The sequence below is a fragment of the Myotis lucifugus genome, unplaced genomic scaffold (assembly GCF_000147115.1).
Source record: "Myotis lucifugus unplaced genomic scaffold, Myoluc2.0 scaffold_21, whole genome shotgun sequence".
NCBI classification, from domain to species: domain Eukaryota; kingdom Metazoa; phylum Chordata; class Mammalia; order Chiroptera; family Vespertilionidae; genus Myotis; species Myotis lucifugus.
Window position 1 is genome coordinate 924,011 of NW_005871069.1, and position 11,354 is coordinate 935,364.

The window sequence follows — 11,354 nt, forward strand, 5'->3', positions numbered from 1 at the left end:
GGTTACAAGTGAAGTTACACAGCTAATTTGTATTTCTATGAGTTACAAAGTTTTAAAAAGCATTTATAATGATCAAAAAAAATGTCCAAATGCCTAGGACTAAATTCATCAAAATATGTTAAGAAATTCTATACAGAAAACTGTAATCATTATTGAGAGAAAATAAAGTAGTTCTGAATAAATTGAAATTTATACCATGCTCATGATTCATTATTGAAATGTCGATTGATCTCCATAATCAATGCAATTTCAATTATAAAACAGGTTTTCTTTGTTTTGTTTTTTATTTGGTGAAACATGGCAAGTGATTCTAATCTCTCTATATAATGGAAGAATATGTAAAATAGCCAGGATGCTGTAACATCATGACCAAACAGCAGGGACATCAGGCCGCGCCCCCTACCCCAGGGTGCTTGACTCTGGACCTCAGGCTGTGACCCCACGCTCACCCCAGAGCCAGGCCTGGGAAAATCAGGCCATGCCCACTGCTCGACAGGGATTGACAGATGTTGGGGTCCAACCCCAGCAGGTCCAGGGGTCCCCAAAGGTGTGGATGGAGTCGGCGAAGAAGGAATGACATGGAGACAGCGTTCAGTTGATCAGCAGCCTAGCTAGGATCTCTAGCCAAGTTCTGGTTAAGATCTCCATCCAAGTTCTGGCTAGGATCCAGCCAGTTCTGATCAAGTTCTCCAGCCAGGTTCTCCAGGTTCTCCAGCCAGGTTCGATCACCAGTTTCTCTCGCCAGGTTCTCCAGCCAGGTTCTATCCAGGTTCTCCTGCCATATTCTGTCTAGGTTCTCCAGACAAGTTCTGTAGCCAGGTTCTGTCCAGGATCTTTTGCCATGTTCTCTCACTAGGTTCTATCTCTAGGTTCTGTCTTTGGGTTCTGTCTCTAGGTTCTGCCTTTGGGTTCTGTCTCTAGGTTCTGTCTCTAGGTTCTGTCTTCTGCTGTCTTGTTACATCTGTATTTATACCAGTTGATTTTAATCCTATCAATTTCTATTCCAAAGGTTAGGGCGTTTCTTATCTCCATTCCAGGGAGTAAAGATTATGTAGCTTAAGCGTGATTGTTCGTAGTTAAAGTGATTAACTACCTACCTGGCACTTAGTTAAGGGGTTTCACTCCCTTCCTAACTTCAGGGGAAAATCCCTACCTGGGGAAACAACCTTTCTCGGAGAGGTGACCTTGGTTAAAACACATAGCGATAAGAAGAGAAGCAAACATATTAAGAACAGTATGCCATATACACCAGATCCCTTGAAACATATGCTGTGCAGGTGTTTCTTCCCTGCAGCAAATGTGTCAAGCAGCAAGGATGGACTGGCTCCCGGCAGACAGGGGACCTGAGACTGCACCCCCACCTGGTGCCAGGATGGGGGACCTGAGGTTTTGCTCTCTGCCAGGAGTAGCTTGACAAGGGGTGGGGCCGGCCGGGTCTGGGTCTCTTGTGTTTTCTAAGCACGTGCGGGTGGTGGGAACTTGACTCTAGGTCCTGCAGCGTGCCCCAGACTCTGACAGGAGGGAGATTTTCATATACATTTTACTAATTTTCGTTCATCTCTGACACTTCTATTATAAAGGGCAAATATCAATATTAAAATATTTCCTCTAATTAATTCTTTTTTAATGTGCACAAATTTTCTACACGGGGCCATTAGTACTTATATAACAAGGTAGAAGGCCAAGAATATTCAAGAAAATATTGAAGAATCAGATGAAAGGACATACTTAATAGAATAACAACTTATTCTAAAGCTGTGGAAATAAGATAAAGTGGGTTTTTGTGCAAAGCTGGTTAGAAATGGAATAAAACAGAGATCCCAGTAATATAAACCCTGCTTTCTGATGAGCATCATCCCAGTTTGCTCAAAACAGCCTGTTTAAGTATCTTGTTCTACTCCAGTAATTAGCAATGCCCCTTTTTAATCTCAAAATCTAATCAATTTGAATAATAAATCCTATGGCCATCATATTTCTGACAAATGAGGTCTCCAAAGTTCGAAGTGAAGGGAGGAAATTTTCAATAAATTGTTCTGGAACCTTTGGGAACCATATGAAAAAAATGTTAAAGTTGATTTCTGCATTAAACCAATCAGATGGACAGTAGACTTAATTGTGAAAGCAAAACAGTAAGCTTTTAGAAGAAAATATAAAAATGCTAGTGACCTGGTGCAAGAAAATCGTGCACATATTAAGGGAATTAATTAGAGGAAATATTTTAGTATTTCTATTTGCCCTTTCTCTATAATAGAAGTGTCAGAGATGAAAGAAGATTAGTAAAATGTATATGAAAATCTGCCTCCTGTCTGAGTTTGGGGCATGCTACGGGAATCAGAGTCAGTCCCTACCCACCCAAATGTGCCTCCAAATCATGGGAGACCCAGACCGGGCCGGCCCACCCCCATTCGGCTAGATCCAGACCTGGCCGGTCCCACACACACTGGGCTAGATCCTGACCCGGGGAGCCCTACCCCTATAATGCCATGCTGAGAGGGTGGTGTGACCTCAGATCACCGGGCCAACGACCAAGCTGGGGGTTTCATCTTGAGGTCCCCTGGCCTGGGACATGGGGTGCAGCCTGAGGTCACCTATCAAGCCCCGCCAGGAGGGTGCATATCCTAAGGTCCACGGCCCAGTGTCGGGTGCAAGTCCTAAGGTTCCCTGGCCCTGCACTCTGGTAAGGGCGTGGCCTGTGGTCGCCCGTCAAGCTCCACAGGGTGGTGGGCATGGCCTGAGGTCCCCGTTAAGCCCCACCAGGCAGTGGGCCCCGCCTGAGTTCCCCTGTCAAGTCCTGCCAGGAAAGATTTCGGACTCAGGCCCCACTGCCTGATGCCGGGATGTGGGGCATGGCCCGAGGTCGCCTGGCCCAGTCCCGGGGCACAGGGTGTGGCCTGAGGTCTCCCGTCAAGCCCTGCCAGGTGGAGGGTGTGGCCTGATGTCTCCTGTCAAGCCCCACCAGGTAGGGGGTGCAGCCTCAGTCCCCTTGTCCCGGCCCATTGCCATGCAAACTCAGGTCCCTGATGATTGCTCAGTAAGGCCCGTTATAGGAACTAGACCTCCACTGTGGGTACAGCCATCTTGTGTTATGGAATCCCTGCCTTCACTCTGGGCCCAGCCATCTTGACCATTATGGTCTGACAGTCAATTTGCATATACCCTCTTTATTAGATAAGATATCTCATGTACTTGTGGAGAGAATGATTTCTTAGCAGGGCACACACACACACACACACACACACATTTTTTGTTAGGTTTGTTCGTAAACATTTGTCATTTTTTATGTAAATTGAACCAAAAAATTTGTAAGAACTTCAGTTTTGCAGAACAGATCGTGAAGAGAAAGGAAAGTCAAGCTTCAGGACAGTCTATGTAAACCAGCCCCCCAAGGAAGGGTGACACCTGAGACAATGTCCCCAAAGGCAGGACTGCCATTCTAGAGCATTTGCCACTCGTTATTTCCCAAGTGTGACTTCTGAGACAAAAGATACCTACTAAAAAGGGCTCAAATTAAAAAAAAAATAACAATAACAAAAGGAGTAAAGAAGCAAGAGGCAGAGCAGAGCTGTCTACCTACAGGGAGAGGGCTGCCTGGCCCTTGCTGCTGTGCTCACTTCACTGATTGCTGTGTCACAATAAAGCTTCTTTCTTCACGTCACCCATATTGGAGATTCCTGTTGGCGTTGTCTTGGCACCAATGGCTGTCAGATGACTCAGGCTACCACTGAAAAATACATATGGCAGGCAGCCAGACTGTGTGAAGTCACAGTTTGGGAGAACTGGTATCCAAATATTTTCAGATTTTTTATATACCAGAATCACAGCCTTAGGTTACCTACTAGTTGTACCAGTTAACAAGGCAGTTTTTTTCAATAGATGGAGTTACTCAAATGTTGATATATATGTAATTTGATATGTATGCTCTTTTGTGATATTGACAGCAAGCTTCAAAACTTCATATGTCAAATTTGCTGAAGGTGATAACATCATAGCTTTTTTTATGCTTAAAAGTATTGAATTTCGTGCCAAAAAAAAGCATTTGAAGAAGTTTTAATTCATTACTTTATTTTGAAGAAAAAGTTATCATACACTTTGGAAAGCTTATGGTGAACATGTTCCATCTCAAGATACTTGTGAACGCTGGTTTAAATGCTTTAAAAGTGATGATTTCGATTCGAATGACATAGAAAGTCTAGGTCAACCAGAAGAGTTTGAAGACCAACAATTGCACACATTATTGGGTGAGAAAGCATGTCAAACTCAAAAACAACTTGCAGAAAAATTAAATGTTGCTCAACAAACAATTTCCAATCATTCACAAGCAATGGGAAAGACTTTAAAGGAAGGAAAATGGGTGCTACATCAACTGAACGAAAGACAAATGGAAAAAAAGTCATCAGTACAAGGTTGCTTCAATGGCATGAAAGAAAGTCTTTTTTGAATCGATTTATGACTGGCAATGAAAAGTGGATTTATTTTGAGAATCTCAAATGCACAAAATCATGGGTTGATCCAGGTCAAACATCAACATCCACTGCAAGGCCAAATAGCTGCAGAAAGAAGACAATGCTGTTCTTTTGGTGGGATCAGGAAGGTATGGTGTATTATGAGCTTCTAAAACCAGGAGAAACCATTAATACTGATCGCTACCTACAACAAATAATCAATTTGAACCACGCTTTTATTAAGAAACGACCAGAATGGGCCAGAAGGCTCGGAAAAATAATTTTGCTTCATGATAACGTACCATCACACACTTTAAAACCAGTTAAAGACATGTTAAAAGATCTTGCCTGGGAAGTATTAACCCACTGCCATATTCACCAGACCTTGCTCCTTCAAATTATCACTTGTTCTGATCCTTGGCACACGCACTTCCTGAACAGCACTTCAAAACATACGAAGAAGTAGAAAATTGGGTCTCTGAATGGTTTGCCTCAAAACAAGAAAAGTTCTATTCGGACGGTATCCACAAATTACCTGAAAGATGGGGGAAATGTGTAGCTAGTGATGGACATTACTTTGAATGAAGCAATTTTGATGTTTCTCTTGAAATTATGGTGTTTTCTCTCATTATAAAATCTGCATTATTAACTGGTACAGATCCCTAGAAATCGGAAGCATTTGGCACCACACCACATGGGACCTGGGAAGTACCCAGTCTGCCAGGAGGCACGCAGGGGTGAAGGCGAAGCCTTCTGGAATTCTTGCAGGTAGTAATGGGCAAGACAGGATAGGTTCACTAGGTTTAAATTAGACGGTTTAAATAATTTTGGGCTATGAGCTGTCTCTAAAAAGCAGTCTCTAGTGGTTTGGTACCTGTGCGGGGATAGTTTCGAGTAGGGGGACTATGGACTTGGCTTCTAAGAGTTTGATAAAGAAGATATTTGAGAGTGTGGTCACTGAATTTATATCAAAGGTACACTCGCAGGGGCATCAGGGGGCCATTCGCTATCTCTAGGAATTAGCAGATCAAGGCCCCAACAACCAGAGCATGGAGAATAAAGAAAATATGAAAATACAGTTAGTATAATGCCCCTTGCTCTCCAAAGAGAACTCTCCCCTGACTTCAAACCCTAAGGGTTAGTTCTGCCTGTTGAACTTTGTATAACCAAACCACCCAGCTTTTTGTGTCTGTTCTTTCATTCAACAGTGCAGCTGTGAGATGTAACCGTGTTGCTGTGCATTGCTGTAGTTTGCTCATTTTTATTACTGTATATTATTCTTCTGTATTTATTAGTCTGTTCTTCTACTGATGGGCAGTTACGTGTTTTCCAAATGAGGGTCTAATAAACAGCACGTTGCTATGCACATTCCTGTACATGTCTGCAGCTGCACGTGTTCACACACATTTCACTCTGGGGGGACATTCATGGATGGGAGCTCGGGTAAGCATGTGCTCATTTGGTAGATATACCAAACACCGTCCCTGCCTGAGTGTGTAAGTATCTCTGAGCTTTGATTGTGGCCATTTATATTTTAAATTCACAAGGAGAACACTCCAATATTGTTGGATAGAACAGTTACTTCACCTCCACACTAGAGAGTAAAGTTATTGATTGATTGATGTATAATGATCAATTTTCTCTGAACCATATATGCAGTATACACATTGACTTAGGAAATGGCTTTGTTTTCTATTTAACCCAGATTGCTAACTCGAGGTAAGCACAAATACAACATGGCAGGAGATAAAATAAAATTCAGAAAACTTTTTTCTTCAATTAATGTGTCTCAGATTTTAATTTATCCACTTCTCAGTGCAGCCTCTCTTTCCTGACTTTCTCACATTGGCCTCTTTGAAGAAGCCAGTGTTGGTGCTCTGGTTCTGTGAGAAATGGTGGAGAGCTTACCAGATCTGATCAAACCACTTGAATTTAGCAATAAGTGACTTTCAGTAAGTGTTTGTTTCTTTATTTAATAAACTGTAAATCAGTCTAAAATCTTCGTTATTAAACTCTTTCTTTTTTAAAAAAAAATTTAATGATTTTTTACAGAGAGGAAGGGAGAGGGATAGAGAGTTAGAAACATCAATGAGAGAGAAACGTCGATCAGCCGCCTGCTGCACACTCCCCACTGGGGATGTGCCCGCAACCAAGGTACATGCCCTTGACTGGAATCAAACCTGGCACCCTTCAGTCCGCAGGGCGACACTCCATCCACTGAGCCAAAGTGGTCAGGGCTATTAGACTTTTTCTTGCTTAAAAAAATCTATGGAGAATATTTTTGTCACTCATTATTGGATCTTCCTTGACCCTTTTTTTTTTTTTTTTTAAACTTTTTTTTTTTTAAATATATTTTATTGATTTTTTACAGAGAGGAACGGAGAGAGATAGAGAGCTAGAAACATCGATGAGAGAGAAACATCGACCAGCTGCCTCCTGCACATCTCCCACTGGGGATGTGCCCGCAACCCAGGTACATGCCCTTGACCGGAATCGAACCTGGGACCTTTCAGTCTGCAGGCCGACGCTCTATCCACTGAGCCAAACCGGTTTCGGCGACCCTTTTCATGATAAACAAGTTCTCAGAGTAAAAAACAAACAAACAAAAATCTACAATCCCTTTCACACTATATTATCCATACTAACACACACACACACAAAATAGGACTTTTTCTTTGTTGCTGTTTCATGTTGAGATTTGTAAGAAAACAGGGGACAAGTTTCATGAATGCAGAATTATTTGAGACCCTCAACTACTATAAATTTTGGTGAAGTTACATTCCCAGCCATTTAAAGTGGGAAACAAACAAAGGACCCACAGAAATAGTGGTGTAGCCATCACTGTGAGAAGAATATGGGGTAAATTCATTTTGGTCTCTAAAGATAGTGACATCAAGGTTGTTTGGACCTGGGGACCCTGGAAGATACCTACCAAGAAGGACTCCTGCTGGCTAAATAGACTCAAATTTATAAGACAGACCCTTGTAGCCATTGCTATGGGAGGAGAAGGGGAGGATGCTCACCAGAAGAGCACTTCAAGGAGAAGACTGCACTGAACTGCCTGCCTGCACTGTGTTCCTACATCTGAGCCAGCCCTTAGAAAGGAATCCCGAAAATATATTTCAATCTTTAAGACTGAGGCTTTCCCCATTTAATTGGAACTGTGCACTTATATCCTTATCTGCATTTTCACTAACCAATCAGAGCAGCTCCATTCTGACCAATCAGGACACTGCTTTTTGGAGCAATGAAACTTTGAGGACTTGGAGTCTTCCTTTGCATGAGGATGGACCAATCAGAGACCAGGGGTTGGGACTTCTCTCTAAGCCAGCTTCTTTCTGGCTCTGGGAGCACACTTTCTATTTTCACTCAAGATTGTTTCCTGGAGAAACAGGAAGAGGGAGATGGGAATGGAGCAGGTGGAGCAGACCAGAGCAGAGCAGAGCTGGCTAGCCAGAGAGGGCCACCTTGCCATCTGCTGCTTCATACTAGTAACTGAGCTGTATCACAATTGAACTGTTGGCACTGAATAAAGTTTCCTTCTTCACTGCACCCTAATTTGGGGATTCCTGGTGGCATTGCTCTGGCACCAATGATCATCAGCTGACAGGACTGTTTTATCTTATACACAAGGTCGCTCCCCACGCCACAAAACAAAAACAAAAACACAGAAAAACAAAACCATTTTGGAGTATACAGATGAGATTCAGAGGGACTGAGTTGCCCTGTAAGAGGTGATACATTATGTCACCTCAGTGATTCACACTTAGGCAAGAACTAGGCCATCAGGCCCTTGCCAGACATCTGAGTTCGCCCAAACTCAAAAAGGTGCTCATCTCCTGAGTAATCCCCCTTCATCTAGGATTCTACTGCCAGTGCCCAGACTCCTGCTGTGCGGGCCCTGCTGCCCCACCTATTCCTTCTGCAGCTCTGCCACAGCACCCTGCCTCAGCCCCACCCTTCTCTCCCCCTAAACCCCACCCCTTTCCTCCTCCTGCAGGCCAATAGCTGCACCAACCTCACGGATGTGTTTGCACTGCAGGCATCATCAGATCCTGAGCCCCTCCCAGGCTGCACCCATCTCAGAGACTATATAAGGGGGGTGTTTGAGGCTGCAGCATCTTCAGATCCACAGCCCCTCCCAGAAGCAGCCAGCAAAGGGTGAGATTTGGGCACCAGGCCCATTAGGGAAGTGGGACTGAACCAGTGGGGCTCCCAGGGCTGGGACCTGCCAGCTGCCTACTTCTGGCTCCGCCCTGGCCATCAGTGGTCTGGGTACCAGCAGCCCCTGCCCTTTCCCTGGGATGGCTGCCTGCACCCCTGGGATTGCTACCTACACTGCTCATCTGAGTGGGAGCAACACTGGATAAAACCTCCACCCAACACCCTAATGCGAGGGGGGTGGGGGCGAGAGGGCCAGCTGGCCTGTGATGGACTGGACTATTCCTTTGGCCTGAAGCCAGAACCAAGCCTGAGATCATAATATTTTTATTCCTTTCTCAACTCTCTGCCTCCCTGAGCAGTTTGTGACAGTTTTTAGGCAGCCCAGGGGGGTATAGCTTTTCAATGCTGAAGTGGAAGGGAGGGAGGGAGGGAGGGAGGGAGGGAGGGAGGGAGGGAGGGAGGGAAGGAAAGATCGAGAGGAGGCGAATCTGATCCTAGAGGTTACTTTCCAGTAACAACAGTGATAATTCAGTGTATTACTGACAGGGAAGCAGCTAGCACCACTATTATTCTTCCTTGCCCATCTCTGTGGAAACAAGCTCTGAGAGGAGTCAGGATTGGTAAGCAGCTTCTGAGCTGAGGTGGAAGGCCAGTCACCTGCACCTGAGGGGTGGGTGTCAGAGAGGATGCTTGTTCCCTGCTGCTGGTGGGCTGAACCGCAACTATAAGACCTGTGCTGGGTTTTCAAACTCTCACATCCTACACCAGCCTCAGGACTTGGGACACTTCACCTCTCTAAACGTTAGCAACTGAATCTTGAAAATGAGGGAAATCTACCACTTTGCTGAAAATTGCTTTAATGCATAGTAGGTAGCTATGATTTTCTAATAGAAAATTATCATTTCAAGTAAGGGGTGGGAACTGTGTGTGCTCCCCAACTGAGTAGGAAAGGCCCAGTCCTGGCTGCTGAGTCTGCAAGTCAGAGCCCTCTCGGCTCCCTGGGTCCTGGTCCTGGGTCGCTGATGGATCCTTGCCCAGTTCCCACCTGTGTGCTCATGAGACAGTGCTCTTGTCCTCGTGAGAAAAGAAAAGGAAGTACATGTTTTCCGGGTGTTTCAGGGCGAGGGAGACGTGGAGAAATGTCATTGCCATATTTGCTGGTGTGCTAGGCCTCTGTCCTGTGTTGTAGCCTCACCATGGAGCAGCTGAGCTTGGCCAACACCCGGTTCGCAGTGGACCTCTTCCGCACCCTGAAGGACAACAACCCCTCTGGGAACATCTTCATCTCCCCCATGAGCATTTCCTCAGCGCTGGCCATGGTCTTTCTGGGGGCCAGAGGCACTACCGAGGCACAGATGTCCAAGGTCAGCAGAAACTAACAAAAGGTTTCTGGGTTCCCTGCAAGTCCCTCCTAAAAAGCTGTGCCTTTGAGCTCTTACAGGGAGTTTTAAACACTGTGCTTGTGTGTTCACAACTACACACGATGAGGTCAGACTTTCAGAAAAGCCCCAAGAGCTGTTCATTTATATGCAGGCTTTCACTCATGATGAGTTTTTACTGAGCACATACTATGTGCCAGGCACTGCTTTTTGTTTGGCTGAGGAAACTGTGGTGAAGAAAGCTATGAAAGCCCTAATTCTCTTGCCATCTGCAAATCTTTGAAGGCATCTCCTCTCACTTCAGATTTTCCAGTTTTTGCTTTACCTGTAATCCGCTACTCATTAATAGATATCTGCTATGTAATGTTACCTTTCAGCACAAAATAACACAGGTTATGGAGGAAGTTGGTGGTGTTGCCTTTTTAAGGGAAGAGGAGATCATGCGGTTATATTGTGGAGAACTAGTCATGTGCCTGGAACAAGTGCCTGTGTGGGTAGGGGGGCCTGAAGCAGAGGAAAAAAGTGAGGTGTGGTGGCTGTAGGGACAGGGGCAAGCCCTGGGTGGTATGGCAGGTCCCTGTTACAGGGAGAAGAAGCAGTAATGCCTGGCCTTCCACCTGGCCTTCATGGGTGTGGGGAGCACCACTGTGCTATATGGTCTTTGCTGAATTCTTAGAGGGGAACTCCCACTCTCCTTGACATAAGGGAAAGTTTGCAAGGTGCCAGTTACTGGGGAAGGTCCTGCTTTGGATTCAAGTTTATCCATCTGTTCTAACTGCAAATATTTTATTTCCACACTAGAGCCTGGTGCACAAAACTCATGCACTGGGGGGTTGCGGGGTGGGGTTTGTCCTTCAGCCCAGCCTGCATCCTCTCCAATCAGGGACCCCTCAGGTTATGTCCAAATCCTGGGTTAGCCCATCCCACAGGGAAAATCCCTCTTACAATAGGAGACTGCTGCCTCCCAACTGCTAGCCTTCCTTCCTGCCTGATTTCCTCTAACAACTTCAGCCTCCCAGACTTTTTGATTCCTAACTGCTTCCCAGCCAGCCTGATTGCCCCGCTGTTCCTTCCCTTGTGGGCTCAATCGCCCTTAACTGCCCTCCTGCTCAGGCCTGGTCTCTCCCCAACTGCCCTCCCCTGCTGACCTGGTCGCCCCTAACTCCCCTCCCCTGCCAGTCGTATCATTCTCAACTTCCCTACCCTGCTGGCCAGTACGGCCCCAACTACCCTCCCTTGCAGGCCATCTTGTGACAACATGGGCATAACAATCTTGTGACTACTTGGGTGTGGCCATCTTGTGACCACATGGGGGCAGGCATCTTGTGCGAGGACATGATGGTCAATTTTCATACTACCTCTTTATTAT

At 45.4% G+C, this 11,354-nt stretch overlaps 1 protein-coding gene across 4 annotated transcripts in view; it reads left to right on the forward strand.

The window, feature by feature from the left end:
* The window catches only part of LOC102429365 (leukocyte elastase inhibitor-like), a 77,197-nt gene that overhangs the window by 1,713 nt on the left and 64,130 nt on the right, over window positions 1-11,354 (forward strand). The window contains exons 2-3 of one of the 4 annotated variants that reach the window (XM_023751402.1): window positions 8,594-8,603; window positions 9,796-9,970. In XM_023751402.1, coding sequence (XP_023607170.1) covers window positions 9,803-9,970 — 168 coding nt within the window. In that variant the 5' untranslated portion in view covers window positions 8,594-8,603; window positions 9,796-9,802. Of the gene's footprint in view, window positions 1-8,582; window positions 8,604-9,145; window positions 9,227-9,775; window positions 9,971-11,354 lie in introns of those variants that run through there. The other 3 variants (XM_014453131.2, XM_023751401.1, XM_014453130.2) reach the window with 3 other exon arrangements.